The 25,669-nt window shown below is 35.7% G+C and overlaps 1 protein-coding gene across 1 annotated transcript in view; it reads left to right on the plus strand.

Annotated features, from left to right (window-relative positions):
* XPO4 (exportin 4) overlaps positions 1–25,669 on the plus strand; it is a 121,240-nt gene that overhangs the window by 42,976 nt on the left and 52,595 nt on the right. The window contains exons 5-6 of the mRNA XM_026492962.4: positions 6,677–6,793; positions 7,539–7,692. Of these exons, the coding sequence (XP_026348747.1) occupies positions 6,677–6,793; positions 7,539–7,692 (271 nt within the window). The remainder of the gene's footprint in view (positions 1–6,676; positions 6,794–7,538; positions 7,693–25,669) is intronic.

The following is a 25,669-nucleotide window of genomic DNA, read 5'->3' on the forward strand; positions in this document are numbered from 1 at the left end:
ATATGATAATGTCCATTTCTGGGGCTCCCCAGACGAGGAAGGATGATATTAAGTGAATTAGTAAGCATTCAGCAAATGCGTGTTTTCTCTTCCTAGTGGTCTAACACCCCTTTGCTTGTAGAATTTTGGGATGTATACTCCAATACATCATCTCTTTTAATGCAAATAATATTTTAAGTATTGAAATTAGAAGAAAGTATTTATGCTTTTATTCATGAGTGGAAACTAATTGTATATTTAAAAAAATACAGGTAACCAACATGGTAACTTTCCTTTAAATGCTTAAAGAAGTTTCTTATAGTGTTAGTTATTTACAGATAGTTTTATGGAAAAATAAAACATTTCCTAAGGAGATTATGTTTTTTAAATACAGTCTGTTTTCCGGGTATCAAGATGTATTCTCAGAGTAATTATGCTGGTACAGTTATTAAATAACATGTTTCATGAATGTCTTTGTGGACAGGCTGTTTCCCTTCTGTGGTTATAAACGTTGCTGTGGTTACTTCATCTTGGTTTGTAATAGTATCAGCCTCGCTCTATTGATTTGAAAGGAATAGACCTGAAGACTTTACTTCCTAAGGAAATTAGCTAGATTTTTTATTTTAAATTAACATTTAAGCCATATTTTTCATCTATTTAATGTTTATTTCCTTTGAAAGTAGTAGGCATATGTTAAATCACTTTTAAAGCTGTTTAATTTAGCATTTAAGCCTCCTGTCTTCCTCTCTGCCATGCTAGAGAGAAGTGGGTGAGAAATTCACTTGTCTACAGCAGTGCTGCCCCTGGATGTGGTAGCCAGCTTAATCTCTCTTATCACAAGTCTCATTGATGTTTGCTTAGAAGAGCAGCTGGAAGTCTGCTTTATGTATGGCAACCTTTCATAAAGTTTATTCTTGGTAATAAATCTCCTGGGGTAAGAGCCAGGCTATTATAAGAGACAATCCTCTCTCTGAACAAGAGTATTTTATTTTGTCAGCTGGAGTTAGTGTTTGAATATCTTGTGCTTATGACAGTAAGCTGGTGAGTAAGGCAGGCTATCTTTGAAGGGTATTTTTTCACTGTCATGAAATTAAGGGCTTTCACTAGAAATGAGAATGCTGCTGTAGGACTGTGATGTGAAGGCAACAGTTATTTAAGTTGTTAGTGAATTAACTTGTGAATTTTTAGTACTTCAGTGAAAGAAAACATTAAAATTCATTTATAACCTTGAGACCTCATTGAATTTCTTCTGTTTGTTTTACGTATTTAAATTTTTTTTAAAAATTTACCAGCTGCTGAAAAATAGTGAACACATCATGTATTCATTTTCCATTTGCCTTTTGTTAATCTGGTGTTAGGCATAGAAGTGAACGTTGATTCATTAGTCCAGCTAAGATTTACTGAGCATCTACTATATTGCTTTAATGATGCTTTAGTTATAGCTTTCTTTTTTTACCCATTAAGTTATCTTGTGGTTTTAATTTGATGGAATGTAGATAATAATCAAGAAGTGGAACCAAAAAAGCCAAAATAGATATTTCTTATGATAATGATAAAAATAAAAATACTGGGGTGCCTGGGTGGCGCAGTCGTTGAGCGTCTGCCTTCGGCTCAGGGCGTGATCCCAGCGTTCTGGGATCGAGCCCCACATCAGGCTCTTCCACTGGGAGCCTGCTTCTTCCTCTCCCGTTCCCCCTGCTTATTTTCCCTCTCTCGCTGGCTGTCTCTGTCAAATAAATAAATAAAATCTTAAAAAAAAAAATAAAAAGAAATGAAAAATACTGGTGTTGTTTTACCTTACCAAATCATTAGCTTCTACGTATACATAATACTTTTACATGCACTATCTAATTGGAACCTTTGGACAATCATATGAATTAGACAGGGCAGAGAGTGTTAACCCCTTTTATAGATGAGAAAACTGAGGCCAATATAGATGAAGTAATTTGCTCTCAAGTTATTTGAAGTGGTAAATCTTGGACTGTTAAAACCCAAATTTTCTGACTCCTTTGTCCAAACAGTAAGATCCTTGTACTAGACTCTTGAAAGAGTCCTGTAGAGTATTTTAATTTAGAATTTATTTTGGACATAATTAAAAAAAATTTTTTTATTTGGTTTCTAACTTGTTGAAAACGAAAATGATCAATTTATTTATTTATTTATTTATTTTTTTTTTTAAAGATTTTATTTATTTATTCGACAGAGATTGAGACAGCCAGCGAGAGAGGGAACACAAGCAGGGGGAGTGGGAGAGGAAGAAGCAGGTTCATAGCAGAGGAGCCTGATGTGGGGCTCGATCCCATAACGCCGGGATCACGCCCTGAGCCGAAGGCAGCCGCTTAACCGCTGCGCCACCCAGGCGCCCCGAAAATGATCAATTTAGGACCACTTGTTAGTGCTAGTCAAATTGCCAGCAACAACAACTGATAGACACCAACAAAGGATGGTGGAGAAGAACTGGAGCAAACATAAATCAAAAAGCATTGTGTCTGGTGTAACTTTGTCAAAGGGTGTAAAGCCTCATACGTTTTAGAGTCCAAGTATTCTCTTTATTACAACATCATATAATAATTGCTTTAGAAGTAATTCATTTGGAAAAATTTACGTGAAGGAAGTTGCATTAAAAATGTTTGCTGACTGCATTTGGAAAATTAACAGATATTTAATTCTCTATGATCTTGGATAAATGAGGCATTGCTATGTTCTAAAATTTGTACTAATGGTATGTTGTAGTGGTCTAATCACCGCTAACTTTAGTATGACCATCTTATAATATACTAACCAGTCAACTTTGATCTGATTTCATTGAAATTCACCACTCTAAATTATTTACAACAGCTTTTGTTTCTAACCCTCGTAAGTATCAGAGTCCCTATCTCTGGTACAGAAATAATATCTAGCCCTGACTGTGACAAAGGGCAGAGAGACAGCACTTGAAGGTACTGATCAGTAGGGAGGGAGTTAAGAGGTAATGTACACTTGCAATGACCGTTGAAACCTGAAAGTCTGAAACAAGCAGACAGGAACCTTCTACAAGGGTAAGAAAAGAAAAACAACTTGTGATCTCTCAGAGGCAGATTTGATGCTTTTTTCCTCCCTTTCCTCTTTCTTTGACCTGAGAAGGAGTTGTCCTCTTTTTCCCATAGGATTTCACTTTTGGCTTGCTTCCCTAGTTATCTTCATTACAGTGCACTGCACCTGCTGTGAAGGTAACTTGATTTTAATGAGATTGAATTGATAATCAAATATTGCAAATGAGTAAACATATTAGGAAATGAGTCCTGGACACAGTGTGGTATGTGATCTGTGAATAGGGTGAAATACTGTGTTGATATGTGTAGAAGTGCTTTTCTCTCTTGCTGTACAATCAATGCTTAATTATTCATCATTCTTGAGGAATTTCTATTAATTTGTTCCTTTGAACCCTAGTGGTATGGTATATATTGAATGTTTATAATGTTAGTCTTGAATCCTTACAGGGCTTCCAAATTAAGGAGCAATTAAACTGATGAGATTAAAACGATGAGACTATTTTACTGAATTTTAGTTCTTTGAAAGCTGGTAGTTTTAAGTAGGTTAACACCAGAATATTTGATTTCTGATAATACTTTTAACCATGCTGCATAATGTATTTTTATGTATTTCTTACATCTTTTAGCAGTAATTTGAAAATAACTTACTTTAAAAAATTCGCCTTTTTATTTCATAAGTATGAAGTGGAAAAAAGAATACAAAACAATACATACAGGTGATAGTAATGATATATAGATGATGTATACCTGTGTATTAAAAAATTAGAAAACTGAACAGATGTTCACAGTAATAACCTCTGTATGGTAGGGTTGTAGGCAGTTTTCTTTGTGCTTTTCTATACTTTCTAGCTTTTCTAAGATTAAGATATATTATTTTTATAGGAAAAAGAGCTATAAACAAAATATTCTTATGTTCAGAGAACTGAGTCTATAATAAGACTCTGTTTTCTTCTTAGTTATCATGTGTTAAGAATGTACTTTCCTTTATGGGTGAATTTTACTTTAGTAATGTGAAAGTTTGCTGTTTTGGAGAGGTAATCTTTATTGCTGCTCATGAAACCATCCCATCCCCCTGAGGGCTCCTTGTTTGTCTGATGAGGTTTGTAGTTAAAGGAGGCTTTTATTTAAAAAAATTCTTTTTGGGGCCTCCTGGGCGGTTCAGTCGGTGAAGCATCTGACTCTTGATCTCATCTCAGGTCTTGGTCTCAGGGTCCTGAGTTCAGGCCCCCGTGGCACCTATCTAAAAAAATGATAAAAATCCTTCCTTTTTCTAAGCACCATTAACCTCAGAAAGTCCTCAGCTTGCATTGTTCTTGCCCCTCTCCTTCACTCATTTTTTTCATATCTTGACTTCAAATACATGCATGTCCTCTTAGGAAATGTCTAGCTTCATTGTGAATACAGGTTGTTTCATTAATTAGTGTTGTGTTACTGAAAATTTGAATGTGGTCATAGTTTTAAAATATGCCTTTTTTTTTTTTTAAGATTTTATTTATTTATTTGACAGAGATAGAGACAGCCAGCGAGAGAGGGAACACAGGCAGGGGGAGTGGGAGAGGAAGAAGCAGGCTCATAGTGGAGGAGCCTAATGTGGGGCTTGATCCCATAACGCCGGGATCACGCCCTGAGCTGAAGGCAGACGCCCAACGACTGAGCCACCCAGGCGCCCCTAAAATATGCCATTTTGTAGTGAATAGAGGTTGACACTAATAGTTTGTGGGAATTTGTAAATTACTTGTGTAAACTATTATAGATAATTTATTTGTAAGAATGATAAATTTGTGTTACTGAGAGGTTCTGGGTTCGTAATGTTCTATTCACCGAAGTCTTATTTAGAAAGGAGAGAGAAAAACCAAGGTTAAAAGACATAAAATATGGGATGCTATAAAATGTTTCCAGGATCAGTGGATCTTGTAATACATTGTGTTAGATCTCTGTGTGCTGACTTTTTGCTTTGAATTTTATTAATTTGAATTTAATACCTACTTTCTTCACTAAAGCCTAGGTATATTTAAGAACTATGTTCATAGTTGGTCCCAGTGTTATTTAAGTGTATCTGTGAGGTTTTGATTGTTGGCATTTCAATCATTAATCACCATTTTAAAGGAAAGCTATTTTTTAAAATACAATTTTCTTAACTAAGAAAAAAATGAAGAGCTTGTACTAGTGAGTTTCTAAGATTTTGTTAGTGTGTAAAATGAAGTGTGAGTATGCCACAGACTGTTTTCTCTATAAGAGGTTCTTTAGTGCTTGGTTTCTCAGACCGGGTTTCTTCCTCCATGTGCCTGGGGCTGTGCAAAGGCAGTTAAACTTGTACAATTCTCTTGATGATTTGGGAAAGGGGCAACATTTTTATATTAAAAGAAATGTATATTTTAAAGTAAAGTTTACAAAGAGTGAGTGCATGTGTGCGTGTGTATGTGTGTCTGTGTTTAAACTAAACCAGGCATATTAAGAGTACTTTTACCATTGTTGAAGGCAGCTTAGTCTATATCCCCAGATTGCTGAAGGAATTTGCATGTATTCTCTATTGTTAGGCTTCATGGAGTGGCAAAGTCTAAGAAACTGCTTGAATGTATGGGCTGGTGTGCCATCCATAAATATTAATTATACAGCCATGCTTATTTTAATTGAAATTAATTTAATTGAAATTAAATATGAATTTGATTCTTTTTCACAGTTTTTAGAGGAAAGTTTCAGACTTAACGCAAAAATAAACATAAAGTGTATTGGTCATCCATGTAACCATCATTCAGTTTTAGCAAATAGCAACTCATGCTATTCTTTAGGAATTTAATTTTATGTATATTTGCTCAGATTTGCCAAGATAAGCATCTGTAAGGTCAAGGTACTGACATCAGAAGCATTTCTGAACAAAGATGTTGCAGTTGGTGGGTGGGTATGACTGTGTTCAGCTGTTGTATAAGCTTGCATAAATAGTATCATCTTGACTTTAATCTTTCGGTTGTTCAGAGGTAGTGTGCATATTTCTGTTTAACCCCTGGAAACTTGCCAGAATAGTTTGTATCCTCTCCATCCCTGGCACCTTGACTCTAAATAGTCTATGAGTAAAAGCAGTAAGTTGATGTTAGGAGCCTGTTGGATAGAGCCATTAAGAAGGAAAATCTTTATTTTCAATTTAAAAAACTTTTGAGAATTACCTGGTTAATGTTTTGGATGCTATAAAATCTGCTTCACTTTTCATCTGCTTGGAAATACACTTTATAAACATGAGAACATAGAGTCACACAGACCTGAATTCAAATCTCAGCTGGTGTTTATTACCTTTCCTCTCCAAACCTCACTTGTTCAAATGTGAAATGGGGATATGGGTTGTTGTGGGAAGTAAATGAAATAATACATTCAACATTGGTTATGTTGAAATGTCATTTGTACTCTATGACTGAATAGATGTATTTCCTGAGTTCAAGTCACAGATGGATTTGTATAACTGAAATTGAGGAAGTATATTTATAATTACTAGGCTACTTAGAAAGGAGAGCTAATCTTTATTTTGTCATATCTAGTTTTCTGACTGGTAGGAATAAGATCTAAAGATATAATGGAAGATCTAAAGATAGAAAATGTTCTTTGAACAAATACTGTATTGAAACAAAGCGTTGGGGGAAAATGCCTTACAGTTGTTTCTTATCAAATAATTACAGCAAACTCTGGCCTGTTCTATTCTAACTGCACTATTGAGTGAATTCTCAAGTTCAAGTAAAACGAGCAACATTGGACTCAGTATGGAATTCCATGGTAACTGCAAAAGAGTTTTTCAGGTATTGGTATTTTTATGTTTTATTAGATTGTTTACTTTTTACACAATCTGTTCTTAATGGAGCAAGAACATTTATTTGATCTAGTTGAATGGTAGCCTGTGCTTGAAGATTGGTGTTGTGATTTCACAGCATTTAGTAAAGGATATAATATAAGATAGGATAAAGATTTGACGAACATAGTTGACAATTTTAGATTTCTTGTTTAATTTTAGTCTTTAAACAAAGAGGAAATACCACTCCAAAGATCCTTAGATTATTTATTTTGTTCTTATTACATTTAGATGTAACTGATTCAATTGGTGGGACTTCGCTGGCCTTAAAATAGGCCTGGCAGAATGCCAACGAGGGCCATGTATTTAAAATGTTATTGCAGATGGTGTGGGCTCTTTGTCTCGTATGTATTGTTTGGCTCTGAAGTAAAGTTATGTGAAGGCATTGGCTTAAATCCGAGGGCTCTGCACTAAAGCAACTGACCCCTCCAGCTCTGTAGTAGTTGTCAAAGACTCCACTTCTTTTATGGAGTAGCATTTATATTATAGTAGATGCATTCAAACTGGTGTCACTTGAAAGCATACTTGTGATATAAATTATGAGCAGGCCTAAAAATGGAAAATGTTCTTAAAGAGGTAGTGTTTTTCCATTGAAAATTTTAAGGTTTTTGTTTGTTTTGTTTTATGGTTCTTAAATGGGAATACATTGTGTATCAGCTTTTGATTGAAAAATATGTGTGATTTATTTATTATAGGAAGATGACCTTCGTCAAATCTTCATGTTAACGGTTGAAGTTCTTCAGGAGTTCAGCAGGCGGGAAAACCTCAATGCTCAGATGTCTTCAGTATTTCAGCGTTACCTTGCACTCGCCAATCAAGTCTTGAGCTGGAACTTTCTTCCTCCAAATTATATCCTTTTAAACTGAAGAGTTTATTTGTGGTAATTTTCATAGATGACTTAATTATGGCTAAAAGTACTTCATCTCTGCAGGTTTGTAAAGTGTTATTGCTGGAAAGAAAATACGTTTTTAAGAAATGGAATTTAATTTTTTTTTCATTTTATAATGTACAATGCAGTGTACTACTTACAGGATTTAAAATTTCATTTACAGCTTTGTAGAAGAGAGTCAAATAAATGGAAGCATTTAGTGGATAAGGGGGCTGTTGCCAACTAATAGGAATAGCAGTGTTCCTTAGGAAGGAAAAAGAAGAAGGTGGGAAGTGAATTTTTGTCGAGAAACTGAATCATTTCCTCTGTGTAACATGTGATTACATTGGATTTATTTGGCTGACTTTCCTTAAGACTAATTTGGCATTCTGTGATTTGATCTTTATGGATGCAGATATTGTTCGAGTGTAGATAGTAAGGTAGTAGTATGTTTATTCTTTGAAGACCTTTTTTTTTTTTTAAGACTTTATTTGAGAGAGAGAGAGAGAGAGAGAGAGCATGAGTAGGGGGAGGGGCAGAGGCAGAGGCAGAGGGAGAAGCAGGCTTCCCGCTGAGCAGGGAGCCCAACATGGGTCTGGATTCCAGGATCTTGGGGTCATGACCTGAGCTGAAGGCAGATGCTTAACCAACTGACCCACCCAGGTGCCCCCTTTGAAGACTTTTTTTTAATATTAAAATATAAAACTTTTATTTCTAGCTAATTATGAGTGATACAAAATAAGTTTAAATGGGTTACATTGTAGGTACATATGTCTGCTTTTTAAAAAAATCAGTTATTAAAGTTATTAAAGTTCTGTTTCTTAGTTTAAGGTTTATGATTTGCTTTCTAGAAAATTTGCTACCTATTGATAGATTGAAAGCAGTACTATCTAGTGTCTCTTCATCTTTATCATAGTTGAGTCAGACAAATCTAGGTTTAATTCTTTTTTTTTTTTTTTAAAGATTTTATTTATTTATTTGACAGAGACAGCCAGGGAGAGAGGGGACACAGCAGGGGGAGTGGGAGAGGAAGAAGCAGCCTCCCAGCGGAGGAGCCCGATGTGGGACTCGATCCTGGAACACCAGGATCACACCCTGAGCCGAAGGCAGACGTTTTAACGACTGCGCTACCCAGGCGCCCCATCTAGGTTTAATTCTTAGCTGATGTTAGGCAACATCACTGCGTCTCAGTTTTTCCAAATATAAAATGGGGATATGGATTGTTGAGTGATTTAAATATAGTAATACATTTAAAACACTCAGGAGTTAGCTACTATTTATTGAGCTTTTAGTAGCTTACTTGAATAAAGAAGCTTATCAGCTGTCTGTGTTAGGTTCTTTTTTCTTGACCTAATATACAGGAAATTTAATTTAACTTGTTGTACATGTCTTTAATCAGTCTTTTCTTGGGGGCCTAGGTATGGGGGGTTAGGGAATCTATTTAGGAGAAAAAGATGACAAGCAAATAGGAAATACATATTCAGCCATACCAGAGATTTAAGGTGAGACTCATTTTTATTCCAACAGAACCAAGAGTTGCTACATTCACATACTAGAAATTACCTACTGTTTTTGGCTGGTAAAATTGTGGGATTTTAAAGGGGTTAAGTGGTGTTAGGTACAACTTTTCCTTCTATTTTCAAGTTAATACACTCATGCAGTAAAAAACTAACTGTGAAATACTATATAGGGTATTGAGTCTCTGACTCGTTGTCATTCCCCAAGGCAGTCATGGTGAGCTGGTGCTCTGTGGGGCAGAGCTTATAGGGATGTTAATCACTTTCTGCTTTTATCCTTGCTCTCTAATCAGCTTTCTCCTCGTTATTAATTTATATCTTCAGTATATTCTTTTTGGTTGTTAAAATGCATATATTTTCTTAGGTTTGCTTTTTAAAAAATTTCCCCTTTGAGTGCTGCAATATAATTTTTGCTCCAGTTTTTGTTAGTAAAAAAGGGAAAGATGTTGAAAACTTTGAGACAGATTTAAAAAAGTAGCAGGCCATATGGAACTATCAAAACATTAATTATATATGTAGGGAAAATCAACAGAAGTTACACTGCATATATTGGAGCCAATTTTAAAGTCTCTGTTTTAGGGGGAAATGTGACTGTTTTGTAAAGGGAAACAGTGCTGTAGGAGTTTGGAAACAAAGTTTGTCTAAAGATACACACACATAAAATATTTTCATAAAGTATTTAGATAAAGCTCTGGAAAACCTGTCATCTGAAAATAATTAGCACGGCTTTAGTGTTCCCAGAGAAAATAATCCCTTGTTTAAAGAGAAGTAGATCTTGATCTTGACCTTCAGATATTCTACTTCATGACTTACAGATGAATTCATATCTGACCATAGATGTTTGCATAGTGGCCATTTGTTGGCCACCTGAACTCCAGTCCAGTATTCCTTCAAGAGGATTAGCTTTAAATGTAGGGAAAGAACATGGCAATGGAGTTAAACAAAGCTACATTTTTAGTGCTAATTAAGGGAATCAGTTTCAGGGAACCCAATTGTGATATAATTTCTAATTTTGGCAATTCCTTGGTGATCTGTTTAATCACTGGAAGGGAATTGGATTATCATTTAGCTTTGTACCTTGAAGAGGGCCTACAAATCAAATTTAACTTAGTTAATATAAAATGTTTGGCTCTTTAAAAAATGATTTATCCCTTAAGATAGAATAATAGCTAGTAGACCTTGTAAAATGTGTATTTTGTATCAAATATATTCGATCATTTAGAATGGTATCATGTTAAATGAGGCTGTGTTAAATTGCCAATATCAATCCCTATTCATAATTTTTTGCAATGTGCTTTCTTTCTTGCATCTTTTTATTTTGATGTACTTCTAAACATACAGAGATACTACAAGAGTAATTGAAAGAATTGGCCGTATGTCCTAATACCAAGATTCACCAGTTGAAAACATTTTGTCCCTTTTTCTTTTTCTTTCTTTCTGTCTCTACATATGCATAATTTTTGTTGTAAGGATATACCACATTTCTAGTTATCCATGGATTAATTGATTGACAGTTGGGCTGTTTCAGCTTTTTGGTTATTATGAATAATGCTGCTGCTATGAACATTCATTTTTAAGTTCATGTTTGGACTTAAATTTTCATTTCTCTGGGATGTACCTAGCAGTAGAATTGCTGAATCATGTGGAAACTGTGTTTAATCTTTTGAGGAGCTGCCACGCTGTTTTCTAAAGTAGCTGTACCATTTCACATTCTTACCAACATTATATGAGGTTTCCAATTTCTCCACATCCTGGCCAACACTTGTTATTTGTCTGTTTATAGCCATCCTATTTCATATGAAGTGGTATCTCATTGTGATTTTGATTTGCATTACCCTGACGGTTAATGTATTAAACATCTTTTTATGTGGTTTTGGGCCATATGTGATTCTTCTTTGGAAAAATGCCTATTGAAATCCATTGTCTATTTTATAATTGGTTTATTTGTTTAAAATTGAATTGTAATAGTTCTTTATATATTCTGGATACAGGTCCCTCAACAGATACATGATTTTCAGATAATTCCTCCATTTCTCTGAGTTGTATTTTACTTTTTTATGATGTCCTTTGAAATACAGAAAATTTGAATTTTGATGATGTCCAATTTATTTATTTTTTCTTTTGTTGTCAAAGCTCAGAAATCATTGCCTGATCCCAAGTCATGAAAATTTATGCCTGTGTCTTCTTTTAAGACTGGCTTCTTATATGTAGACTCTTCATATTGAAAACTTTGATCTGTTTTTAATTAAATTTTATGTATGATGTGAGATAGTGATCGGGCTTAGTTCTTTTGCATGTGGATATCCAGTTATCCCAACAGATAATTGACTATTGTTTAGAAAGATAGAAGAGGCTAGGGGAGTTGGAATTACCTGAGAAATGTCATGGTGGTGAATGATTGCTGCATCTGTTAATATGTAACTTAATTGCCCTTACCTCAGTTTTTAATTTAGAATGCTAGAATGCCAAAAGGATTGATAGGAGAAATTATTCATTTGAATCAATGATTTTTAAGGTTAAATATGCATGCTCAGCCTCCAGATTTTTTTTATAATAATTTTTATTATGTTATGTTAGTCACCGTACAGTACATCCCTAGTTTTTGATGTAATGTTCCATGATACATTACTTCCGTTTAACACCCAGTGCACCATGCAGTACGTGCCCTCCTTAATACCCATTACCAGCCTATCCCAGTCCCCCACCCCTCTCCCCTCTGAAGCCCTCAGTTTGTTTCCCAGAGTCCATAGTCTCTCATGGTTCATTCCCCTTTCTGTTTACCCCCCTTCATTCTTCCCTTTCTTCTCTTGCCAATCTTCCTATTTCTTATGTTCCACAAATGAGTGAAACCATATGATAATTGTCTTTCTCTGCTTGACTTATTTCACTTAGCATTATCTCTTCCAGTCCCGTCCATGTTGCTGCAAATGTTGTGAAATCGTTCTTTTTGATGGCTGAGTAATATTCCATTGTATATATGGACCACATCTTCTTAATCCAGTCATCCGTTGAAGGGCATCTCGGCTCCTTCCACAATTTAGCTATTGTGGACAATGCTGCTATGAACATTGGGGTGCATATGGCCCTTCTCTTCACTGCGTCTGTCTCTTTGGGGTAAATACCCAGTAGTGCAATTGCTGGATCATAGGGTAGCTCAATTTTTAACTTTTTAAGGGACCTTCACACTGTTTTCCAAAGTTCAGCCTCCAGATTTGTATTTACGTAAATGATTTGTTGATAAATGAAAGGATATGATTATAGACCAAAATATATATTAGATTGGCTGGAAGGAAATTTTGTGTAGTTGGTTGCTGAAGCTTTCGGAGATTTCTTACTGAGAAGTATGTAAATTATGACTATAAAAATGTTATCGAGAAAGCCAGTCGAAGCTGAGAGGTATTAATGAAAAGAATACATGAATTGAATGTTTAGATATTTATTAATATTTAAGAGTATTTGCTGTCACGTATAATAATTTTGCAATTATCTTAGGTCAAGATTAACGTGCATACATAGAGTTTCACTGAAGAAGTCATAACTCCACAGCAGTGGTTCTCAGTTGGGGTGATTTTGCACACTTGATACATTTGGCAATGTCTGGAGACATATTTGTTTATCACTTATAGGGGAATGTTACTGGCAACTGGTGGGTAGAGGCCAGGGTTACTGCTAGACATCTAACATGCACAGGACAGCTCCCACAAGAAATAGTTATTGTGCCCAAAGTGTCAGTAGTGATCCACACAAAAACTTTTATGTGAATGTACTTAGCAGTATAATTTATAATAGGCAAAAAGTAGAAATAACCCAAGTAGCCTTCAACTGATGAATGGATAAATGTGGTTTACCCACATTATAGACTATTATTCATCAGTAAAAAGGAATACTGATACTGATACATGCAACAACATGGATACACCTTGGAAACATCATACATCATACATTCTTTTTGTGAAAGAAGTCATTCACAAAAGACCACATGTTGTACAATTCCAGAGTAGGCAGACCTATGGAAACAGAAAGATTAGTGGTTACCTAGGGCTGGGATGGTTGGATGAAAACAGGAGGTGATGGCTTAAGTGCATGGGGCTTCTTTTTGGGTGATAAAAATGTTCTAAAATTATATCATGGTGATGGTTGCATAACTCTGAATATACTAAACACCACTGAGTTGTACTGTCAATGAGTAAATTGTGTAGTACGTGAATTAAGTCTCAAGGCTTTAAAAATATCAGCAGTCATGCCAAGGGTTAGAGTAAATCTTGCTGTACAGGTCAACTGCCTACTGTTGTAGAATGTTTCAGAGGCAGATTAAGGGTATAGATAAAGTTTTGGGAGATACTCCTTTTATGGGGCCACTGAAGTAAAGGGGGTGAGAAAGATCATTCAAAGGGAAGCAGAGAAGATTGATGGTAGAATCTTTGGGTACAGCAATAGTAAGAACCAGGAAGAAGTAAAAGAGATTGAGCAGGGTAGTTCAGACAAGCAGAGGGAATAGCCAGGCAAGGGAGTTGGGGAAGCAAAGATAGATGAGTTTTTCAAAAAATAAAGGTAGTAGATGTGCTGTTACTGAGAAGGAAGATGTAGATTGGGTATCAGGACACAGATAGCCATGTGGAGATAAGTTTATTTGAGTGCCAGGTGGGCAGGGTATTGCACAGAAGCCATTTCAGTGATTGAGTAGTGATTGGTAATTGAAGTAGAAAGTGTCAGTATTTCGAGGACCATGAACTTGAGAAATGTAGTGGCAGTTTGAGATAATTGAAGGTTTGGTTTGGTTTTGTACTTTATGCTTTGGAGAAGTGAAATCTGTTTATTGCCCAAGGGGAAGAAATCAGAATTGACGCAAGAAAATGCGATGTTGTAGTGCTAGATAGGCCAGTGGTACAGATGTTTAGATAGCCCAGGATGCAGTTGAGGTAGTGAGGAAGATAATAAGCTTTAGGTTGTATGGTCTGCCTACCATCATGACCCAAGATTCTTAGCTATTAAATGCTGTTTTGATCAGCTTTGTCTAGGTTTATTCAAAAGTAGAGGAGCAAAGTTGTAGACATCAGCATCTGATGGAATTTGTGTGTGTGTGTGTGTGTGTGTGTGTGTGTGTGTGTGTGTGTGTCTGGAAAAAAATGTATAAAGCCAATGTGAAGTTTCTTCTTCAGTCTTCTTTTTTTTTTTTTCATTTTTCCCCAAACTATCCTCTGTTTCTACCTGATAATTGTACACTTTAAAAGAAAAGTCAGTCTGTAAAGTCATTAATCAGTGTCAGAAGTAGTTTATGTTTTATCCTCCCAGGGATATTTCTGCTTTACAAGGAATGTATCCAGGAGGAACCAGCAAGAAGAATTTCTGACTTCAGGTCATTGGAAGGAAAGGTTATGTTGGGAGTAGTCCCTTCGGTCCTAGGTCATAATTGATTGTCCTGAATTATATATTAACCTATACTGTAATATTTTGAAAAATATTTAGTAGTTGAACTTTTGAACTTGGTAGTTCTTTTGAACTTTTGAACTTGGTAGTTCTTATATCTGTTTTCTTGCCTGTGATATCCCATTGTATTACCTATAGTTATTATCCTATTATACGTACTATAGTTACATAGAACCATCATAGCTGGTAGGGCCTTTGGCTATAGGAGAAAGTTAACAAAACTGCTTCTCTGATGTCAACCTGCAGGTGGTTGAAGAGCAAACGGGAAGGCCCACTAAGTTGTTTGCTGCTCTCTGAGCAGGACTGTGCAGTTTTATTTTCTTTATTTCAAAGCCCACAGATTTTTCACTTATTACTTTTTATAGTTTAAATCTAATCAGGAGCAGGGAGGAATGGATTGAGCATTAGAAAAAAGTCTCCCCAAGAGGAAACTTAACTTCCATACTTTTTAAGTCTCTTACCTTAATTGCTTAGTAATTTAAGGCCATGGGCAACTTAAAAGTTAAACCTTACATGCCAGGAGCAGCATCCCTTGGTGCCCCTTTGGCTTAGTAAGTTATGTCGTTTATGTAGGTGTGTGTTGGACAGGTCTGACTTAATTACTTTAAATGTAGTATTTCTCACTAGAAAATTATTTCCTTTCAAATTATTTATAAAGAAATATATCCATCGAGTTCTAAATTCTGAACTATCTAGGTTATCAGTTTAATAAATTCTTAACAAATGACACTACATATAAGGTAGTCCTGGGCTATACTCTGAGCATAGAGTTTAAGATTATATTATTTGCAAAATGGTGTCGATGGGAAGATGGTAGAAGAGCTGCCCACTAAAGTACATGTTTTTCCCATGTATTAGGTTTAAGTGAGTAGTGAATACTCAAGAAATTACAGTAGTATGGAGAATTTTGGTTTATTAATACCTAAAGTGAATTCTTGAAGGCCATTCTGTACATCTTAATTTTGATGGCAGGATTTTTTTGTTCATATCAGACACCATTAAGACCGTGTGGGTTTAATCCTTTTATCGGTTAAAGAAACTTTGCTTTTACTGTGGGTAGAACTATACTTCCTACCCTGGTCAGTTGTCTTTAGCAGATTTTGGTCATTATTTGGACTGGGGAAAAGTGTGTGAATCTGTTACCATTAATGCAAAATCATTGTTCTACTGACAGTAGGCTGGTAGCATGATCTTTATGTATAAAGATTACACAGCTGCCCACCCTAGACAGTTGTTGTGAGAGATCAGAGAGTAATTAGTATTAACATTGTGGTCCTGCAGCTCAGCCTGAGTCGGATTTTTAAGTTCCTTGAAAGAGGGAATGATGCCTTTTCTCCCTCTTCACATCAGCTTTGGTTGACTAGCCTAGCCTTACACTAGGGTGGGTAAGTAACCAACATATTGGAGTGGAATACAAAAGAGGGCTTGATAGCCTGAAAGTTCTCTGACCTAATCACCAAAACATGTATTCACACCTAAATGGGTAGCATTGAACTGTATAAAAGTAATGGAAATGTAATTTAATTGGGATAAACATCACTTACTGTAGTCTTTTGAATTTTTTTTTTTTTAAAGATTTTATTTATTTACTTGACAGAGATAGAGACAGTCAGCGAGAGAGGGAACACAAGCAGGGAGAGTGGGAGAGAAAGAAGCAGGCTCATAGCGGAGGAGCCTGATGTGGGGCTCGATCCCATAACACCGGGATCACGCCCTGAGCCGAAGGCAGACGCTTCATGACTGTGACACCCAGGCGCCCCGTCCTTTGAATTTTTAATATTAGGTTTTCTATTTTTTAATCCACTTAGGGTAGTAAATATTCCTGATTATACATCAGGTTTCCTTCCCAAAGAAGAAAGAAGTAGGGAATTGTCCTATATGGAAGACTTTAAGATTTTACTCACATTTGTAAGTCATCTAAAATGTCTGCTTGGTACATTATGTCTTTTCATTAAAACAACTGTGTTCTGAATTGAGAATTCATGTTCAAAAAGTTACATTTGGCATTGATAAAAGATAACATGTTGACATAGCATTGATTTTGAATTAAGAAATACTCGTATTTTTTTAAGGCATTGTGATATAATTCACAAGCCATACAAGTCACACATTTATTTATTTATTTTGATATATATAGAGAGAAAGCGTGCACTCAAGTGCAGGGTGGGGGCGGGGGGTAGGGGGAGAGGGAGAGAGACTCTCAAGCAGGCTTCATGCCCAGTGTGGAGCCCAACACAGGCTCAATCTCACAACCCTGAGATCATGACCTGAGCCGAGATCATGACCTGAGCCGAGATCAAGAGCCAGATGCTTAACTGAGCCACCCCAGTGCCCCACAAGTCCCACATTTAAAATGTACAATTAAATTTTTTCTTTAAAGTTTACTCAGGAGTTGTGCAACCATCACCATCATTGATTTTAGGGAGTATTTATCAATCCCAAAAAGAAACCCCATACCCTTTAACATTCCCGCCCCCACTTCCCCCCACCTCCACCAATGGCAACTACTAATCCACTTTCTATCTAGATTTTTCTATTTTGGATGTTTTATTTTAAACAGAATTCTACAATATGTGGGGTTTTTGTCACTTTTATGTGGCATGTTTTTGAGGTGTATTCGTTTTGTAGCATGTATCAGTATTCCATTCCTTTTTGTTGCCAAGTAACATTCCACTGTGTGGATAATACCATGTTTTAGTTCCCTATTCATCTGCTGATCAGTTGATGGTCATGTGAGTTCTTTCCATTTAAAAAAAAATTTTTTTTTTAAGATTTTATTTATTCAGAGAGCGAGAGCATGAGAGAGAGAAAGAGCACAGGCAGGGGGGAAGGGCAGAGGGAAAGGGAGAAGCAGACTCCCCGCTGAGCAGGGAGCCCTATGTGGGGTTCGATCCCAGGACCCCAGGATCATGACCCGAGCCGAAGGTAGATGCTTAACTGACTGAGCCACCCAGGCGCCCCAGTTCTTTCCATTTTAAAAAAACAATTTTCAGTATAGGGTAATGCTGCTATGAACATCTTTCTACAGGTTTTCCCATACTTGTGGATATATTTCTCTTGGGTTTAATCTGTAGGAGTGGATTTCTGGGGTCATATGGTAACTATATAGTTAACATTTTGAGGAACCTGTACTATTTTGCATTAACATTGTAGTGTAGAAGTATTCCATTTTGTTTGCGACCTCACCAACACTTATCTGGGGTTTTTTTGTTTATAACCATCCTGTTTCATACAAAGCGGTATCTCACTGTGGCTTAGATTTGCCTTACCCTAATGGTAAATGCTATTGAGCATCATTTCATGTGGTTTGTTGTTTGTGCTTCTGATACATTTGTAAGAAGGCTTTGCATAACCCAAGGTCAGAAAGGTTTTTTAAAATAGACTTTTTTAGAGCAATTTTAGGTTCATAGCAATATTGAGCAGAAGGTACAGAAATTTCCTATATCTTCCCTTCCCCCACACATGCATAGTCTCCCATTACCAATATCCCCCCCTGAGTTGTGCTTCTGTTATCATTGATGAACCTTTAAGTGACACATCATTATCACTCAAAAGTCCATGGTTTACATTGGGGTTCACTCTTGGAGTTCTGTGGGTTTTGACAAATGTATAATGACATGTATCCACCACCACAGTACCATACTAAGTAGTTTGACTGCCCTAAAAATCCTCTTTGTTCCACCTATTCATCCTTACCTCTCCCCAAAGCCTTGTCAGCCACTGATCGTTTCACTGTCTCAGTAGTTTCTCCTTTTCCAGAATGTCATGTAATTGGAATGATATAGTATGTGGCCTTTTTAGATTGACTTTTGCTTAGTAATATGCACTGAAGATTCCATGTCTCTTCATTGCTTGATAGTTTATTTCTTTATTATCACTGAATAATATTCTGTTGTCTGGATGACAATTTTCTTATCCATTTACCTACCAAAGGACATCTTGGTTGCTTCTAAGCTTTGTCTGTTATGACTAAACAGCTGTGTGCAGGTTTTTGTGTTGACACAAATATTCAGCACCTTTAGGTGAATACCCAGGAGCATAATTGCTGGATCATATGGTAAGAGTAGGTTTAGTTTTTTGAGAAACTGCCAAACTGTCCTCCAGAGTGGCGGCAGCATTTTGCACACCCACTGGCAATGAAATGAGTGTTCTTTCAGCTCCACATCCTTGTCAGCATTTGGTGTTGTCAGTGTTCAGATTTTGGCCAGTCTGGTAGGTGTGTAGTGGTATCTTATTGTTGTTTAAATTTGCATTTCCCTGATGACATATGATATGGAGCATCTTTTCATGTGCTTATTGCCATCTGTGTATCTTTGGTGAGGTGTCTGTTAAGGTCTTTAGTCCGTTTTTTAACTGGGTTGTTTGTTTCCTTATTGTGGAACTTTAAGAGTTCTTTGTATATTTTGGATAATAGTCTTTTACCAGAAATATCTTTTGCAAATATATTTTACTAGTGTTTGCTTATTCTGTTATATTGTCCTTCACCGAGCAGAATTTTTTAATTTTAATGAAATTCAACTTATCAGTTCTTTCTATCATGGATCATGACTTTGGTATTATATCTAAAAAGTCTGTCAAACCTATGATCATCTAGATTTTCTTCTATATTCTAGGAATTTTAGTTTTGTGTTTTACATTTAGGTCTGTGATCATTTTGAGTTAATTTTTGTGAAGGGTGTAAGGTCTGTGTCTAGATTCTTTTTCTTTCTTTCTTTCTTTCTTTCTTTCTTTCTTTCTCTCTTTCTTTCTTTTTTTTTTTTTTTTTTTTTTTTGCATTGGATGTCCAGTTGCTCGGGTACTATTTGTTGAAAAGACTGTCTTTACTCCATTGTATTACCTTTACCCTTTTATCAAAGATTATTTGACTACATTCATATAGATCTGTTTCTGGTCTCTTTATTCAGTCCCTTTGATCTATTTGTCCATTCTTTCTCTGATACCACACTGTCTTGATTATTGTAGCTTCATAGTAAGTTAGATAGTGTCAGTACTGCAACTTTGTTCTTGTTCTTAAGATCACAAAGATTTAATCTTATATTTTGTTCTAAGTTTTTATGGTTTTTTAGCCCATTCAGTTAGGTTGGTCATATATTAGGTCTATCATCATTTTAAGTTAGTTTTTGTATATAGTATAAGGTGGAGATCCAACTTCATTTTTTTGCATGTTGAACATCCTATTGTTCCTGCAGCATTTGTTGAAAAAGATATTTTCCAATTGAATTGTCTTGTCCCTGCCACCCCCCACTCTGTGTAAAATTACCCAACTGTAAATGCGACAGTGTGTTTCTGGCCTCTCAATTCTATTCCATTGGTCTTTATGCCTGTTACTATGCCAGTGCCACATTGTCTTGATTATTATAGCTTTATAGTAAGTTTTGAAGTAAGGAAGTGTGTGTCCTCCAACTTTGTTCTTTTTTTTTTTTTAAGATTATTTTGTCTTCTCTGTGTCCCTTGCATTTCCATATGAAATTTAGAATTGGCTTATCAATTTCTGCAGAAAAGGCAGCTGGGATTTTGATAGATATTGTGTTGAATCGGTAGATCAGTTTGGGGAGTATTGCCATGTTAACAGTGTTAAATTTTCTGATCCATGAACATGGGATATCTTTCCATTTATTTAGATCTTTAATTTCTTCCAACAGTGTTTTATACTTTCAGAGTAGAAGTTTCGGAATTCTTTTGTTAAATTTATACCTGTATAAGTTTTATTCTTTTTAATTTAGTTGTAAATGGAGTTGATTTAAAAATTATTTTCATATTCATTGTTATTGTATAGAAATACATTTTTATTTAATGTTAATCTTGTACCATGTAATGTTGCTGAATTTACTGGCTCAAATAGTATTTTTTGTGGATTAAAAAAAATTTTTATATACATGGTATTATCTGCAAACCATTATCTTTATTAAGGACTTATTATATGTAGGTTTTATATGTGTAGAAAGTAATTTATGAAAGTATCCTCCACCTCAGCCCTGGGTGGGGCAACATATATAGCTCCTGGGATTTGGTAGATGTTAGAATCACCCCCCGTCCAGTGAGCTAAGTACACGTGCCCCAGTCTGACTTTGTTGGAGACTGAGACGAAATCTGCCTGCTTTCATTCTGTTTCAGATCACTGCTGTCCAAACAGTGTCCCTGGTCCCATGATCTTTGTCATATCATCCCAGTTTAAAAATGGTCTCTAGCATCCTGGATGATCTGATCTCTGCCTCCTTCTCCAAACTTTTCTGTGCTGTTTTGTTAGAGCTGCTCTCACAAGCTGTTTTCCTCTGCCTTGGCACCTCTTCACATGGACTTTCTCTGCCTGGACACCTCTCCCCTTTGCCTAATCGCCACCTGATTGTGCCTCAGATGTGTACCCTAGATCAGGTTTCTTTTGCTATGCTTTCTCATATGTAATATATGATTTCTCCCACCTCGCTCACTTCTCAGTTGTAAATTTTCATTTGTAGCTTATTTGAATAAATTTATTTACCCACTCATTTGGAAGCTCATGAAAGCATGGGTCATGTTTTTGTTCACTATATTGTTTTAGCACCTTGCACAGTCTAGTATATAGTAATAGATGCTTAGTAAATATATATTATTTAATTAGTGAGGTAAGATGATTTGATTCCAAAGTATTATTTTAGTTCTTGGATGTTTGTTTATGCCACTAAGATTATTTAGCTAGGAGTTCACCTGGTGTCCATAAATGCTTAAGGGTTTTGGCAATGCTAATCATAAATGACAGTATCATTTTGTAATAAGAATGTTTGGCAGGTATGTTTGGTATGTTGACTTTAATAATACTTCTTTTTTTAGTTTGGTTACACTGCCTTTTATTGATATTCTATTTTTGTGGATCTGATTTGGTTTTAGTAAAAAAAATTTCAACTCAGTCTCTTGGGGAAAGCTAACTGGATCATAAAATAGTAATGGGATATAGAAGCCTTCACCTAAATTAGGATTTCCAGTAAAGCCGATGTTACTATTTGCAGGCAAGGCTTGGGAAAACATTCAGGTGAGGTCAGTTCTCCTTTATTTCAAAGGACTTTTGGTTACTTGGACTAAATGCTGTCTGTAAGACTGGGCTCATTGGTTTTGTGTGGTGCCAGAAAGAGAAATAACAGTTTTTATTGTTAAAAAAATTCATAGTGACAGAGAGTAAATGTTTAAGAAGAAAAACTTGGTTTTCCCTTTGCCTCTGAAACTTGGTTTTACTAATGAGGTGGCTTAAAAAGAATATGGGAAGATGGAGAAATTAAAGTTTTTATTACTTTTGTAAAATGTTCATTGTTGCTACAGGATCTTCCTGTATCATAAAGTATTTATAAGTATAGGCTATGGTAATTTTCATACTCTCTGTGTTTGTGTGAGGATGATTTGTAGTTATTGTATAACTCACTGTCTTTTTACTGTCAGTTACCACCACAAAGTGATACCCTTACTAAAGGTGTTTAGTAGATGAACAAGAACTCATTTGCATTTGTAAGGACTTCTGAAGATGACTTTTCTCCCCTCGTGTTAAGATATATGTGCTCACTGATAATAGTGTTTTGTTGTTTGAGACCTCAAGACTTGTTGTTCGGGGCAGGAGACTTAGTAGGATTTATCCAGTGACAGTCAGTAGCAGGGTGCATTCAATTCTGTCCTTCTGGCTCTTAGCCTAGCGTGTTTCTCTCTGGTTATAAAGTAGGGCAGGTGGTACATTTATATGCTTTTGAGTTCTTAGAAGTTGCTGAGCTTTCCTAAGCAGAGAATTTTAGAGCTAGATAGGATCATTGTGAAGCAGATGGTAGAGAATAGAGAGTTAATTCTTCACTGTTCTGAGGTGCAGTTGAATTCACATCTAGCTGCAGCTGATTTTCCAGAGGATTAAGAGAGTGTTGAACTTAGAGGACTGGTTGGGTTTTTGTACTTCAGAATTGAAACCGTTGCTGGAACCCTTTGCTAAGAGGGGAGTGGGCTTGTATTTGATACAATGACAGAAACATCATTGTGCTGTAATGTGGTTTTTGAATTTGGTGAAAATATGGGAAGGTAAAGTAAGATTAGATGTGGATGACAGATTTTTAAAAAGACATAGGATTACTAAAAGGCAAAGCAGCTCTGGATGGCTGTTTTACTGAATTTTTTTTTTTAACAAATGAATTATTCTGATACAAAAGATAAATTACTTTAGTTCAGTATTTATTGTAGATAAATGTTTAAAGCCATAAGCCAAGAAAATTCTTGATTTAAAATCTAATTCAGATTTTGGTAAATGCTAGCTATTAAAGTAGTATCAACCTGTCGTGACTTGTAGGTCTCCTAAAATCCGATAGGTGTATAATATGTATAATAAACGATTAATTAGTAAATAATCACTTCATCGTCAGACTTCTCTTTCATTGATAATACATTTGGATAAAAAAGAGAAAGCAGTATAATGTGTAGATATTATGGCATGTTAATGTAGTAGTATAAATGAAAACTTTTGAAACTTTTGAAAAGGAAACTTGTTCTTAAAAGAAACTATTATTTTATTTAAACTTTAAATCATTTTTTAAAATGTCTTAAGAATAGAAATACTAGGGGCACCTGGGTGGCTCAGTCTGTTAAGTGTCCAACTCTTGGTTTCAGCTCAGGTCATGATCTCGTGGTTGCGGGAGCAAGCCCCGAGTCGGGCTCTACGCTCAGTGCAGAGTCAGCCTGCCCCCTCCCTTCCCCTCTGCTCCTCCTCCTCTCTCTTGCTCTCTCTCTCAAATGAATAAATAAAATCTTTAAAAAAAAGAATAGAAATGCTGGATTTCTGAATTTTAGAGGTAGTCTTTTTGTTTTGTTTTTAAAGTAATCTACATTACGAATTATCTGGGAGAGAAGTGATATTTTAGGGTGTCTTATACATACAGAAATAGTCAATTAATTGGCAATACCAAATAAAAAATTGAATTATCCTAATTTTTTACATTTTGAATGTACAGATGTGGTCCAGATCTGTATATGACTGTTCTGTTCACATTGTGATATGCTTCTCACTCATTTTTTTAATTGAAAAGTAGTACCGTTTATAGTAACAATATTTCAGGTAATACAGAAGAACCCTCATAGCCTCTTTTTTTTTTTTTTTTGAAGATTGATTGATTGATTGATTAGAGAGAGAGAGAGAACAATAGCAGAGGGAAGAGGGAGAAGCAGACTCCCTGCTGAGCAGGGAGCCCAGTGTGGGACTCCATCCCAGGACCCTGGGACCATGACCTGAGCTAAAGGCAGATGCTTAACCGACTGAGCCACCCAGGCGGCCCCCTCATAGCCTCTTATGAAGATAACCACTTCAGCAGTTTCACAGCACAGTCTGCTAACTGAAATATGTATTTCTTGTCAGAGTAGCTTTGTTCTTAAAAATTTGTTCCATTCATTATTACACTGGTCTTTTTGTTGTTTTTAATGTTTGAGTTTTTATTAAAATGATTTTGGGGTAGTTATATGTTCTTTCAATAGACATATTATTTGTAATCAAGTTAAATGGTTGTATCTTATTGTACCAACAAGAGTATGTGTGCACTTTTACTATGCAAAAGTGGTGGTAGTGGTTGTGCTGGGCTGACTTACAAGGACAAGGTTGTTAAGTCTGCAGTGTTGTAGGTTAATTCTTCAAAGAACAATTAGGGTAGCTTCTGAGCAAAGTGTGTTGTAAGTGAGGTTTCTAATAGAAGACAAACATCATGTCAGAGATAAAAGTCCTTTCTAGGTTTGGAGTTGGAAAACAAAAAACTCACGTGAACTTTAATTACTTTGGCTCAGGTCATGGCATCTGGCTGCCTGCGCAGTGGGGAGTCTGCTTCTCCCATTCCCTCTACTGCTCCCCCTGCTTGTGCTCTCTCTCTCTCTCTCAAATAAGTAAAATCTTCAAAAAAATAATTAGGGGGAAAGTATTTTCTGATAGATGTCAGATAGAGAACTCATAGATCTCCATGTGCTGTTAGCAAAGTGTAAGGAATTAACGTTTTAAAAATATGCTTGTTGTGAGCTTTTAGAGGAGATTTGGCTGTACATACTGGGAACTAGGGAAAGTATGTTTAAAACAGACCAGGATCAGGGAGGCTGAGACCAGGATTTAAAAAGATTAAAGATTTGAGGATTATTTTGAACCTGAAGTTTCGGTGAGCAATTGCAGTTAATTCCATTTCATATCTGGAAAAAGCCCTCTCTTAAATATATCTTTCCATTTTCTCTTAATATAAATCCTTAAGATCCACAAGAATTTATGGAGCATACACTTCTTCTAAATTAGAAAAAGGTAGAAAAGAGAATTGAACAAGTATCTTGGTTTAGGTTTTGTTTCCTTTTGTAATACTTACTAATCTTTGAAGTTATCACCTTCCACTCACTGAAGTACACTGGCAACCCCTTGTTGAGTATAACCAGCAGGCTTAGGATGCAGGAGATTTCTCTTCTTCTCTTGGAATGAGATTTTCCCTATTTCCAAGACATAAATATTACTCCCTTTACTTTTGCCAGTATTCTCCCAATATTCTTCCTCTGTGTTTGAATTGTGTAGGATTCTTGGGGGTTTTAGATTTTAGCTTACTCTTGCAGGTACCAGCACCTGAAGTGTTTGTCTTTCTTACTCTGAGAGCAGCTTGCACTTGCTTTTTGCCTGGGTGGCTATATTAACAAGAAAATTGACAGGTGGTCTGCTTTGAGATGAACCATTTTACTACAGTTATGTGAATCCGTCTCATAACCCACCTAATTTAATAATAAACTTATACCTTTTGTAAACATATGAAGTACTAATAAATTCTGTAATTTTTCTACTTGAAAATATTTAGTAAAATTATACACATATATTTTGTTTGTTAGATCTGGATGTCCAACAAAATAAGTTTACCATTTTAATGTAAGATTGCAAACTCCTAAAAAATTGGAACAAGATTGTCATGATTTTCTTTATGTATCTGCTCAACACAGTACTGAACATAAGTAATAAATATTTTTCATTACTGGCCAGTATATATCAAAATCATTGCCTTTTAATTAATGAAAT

This window comes from Ursus arctos, unplaced genomic scaffold (assembly GCF_023065955.2).
Source record: "Ursus arctos isolate Adak ecotype North America unplaced genomic scaffold, UrsArc2.0 scaffold_10, whole genome shotgun sequence".
NCBI lineage: Eukaryota > Metazoa > Chordata > Mammalia > Carnivora > Ursidae > Ursus > Ursus arctos.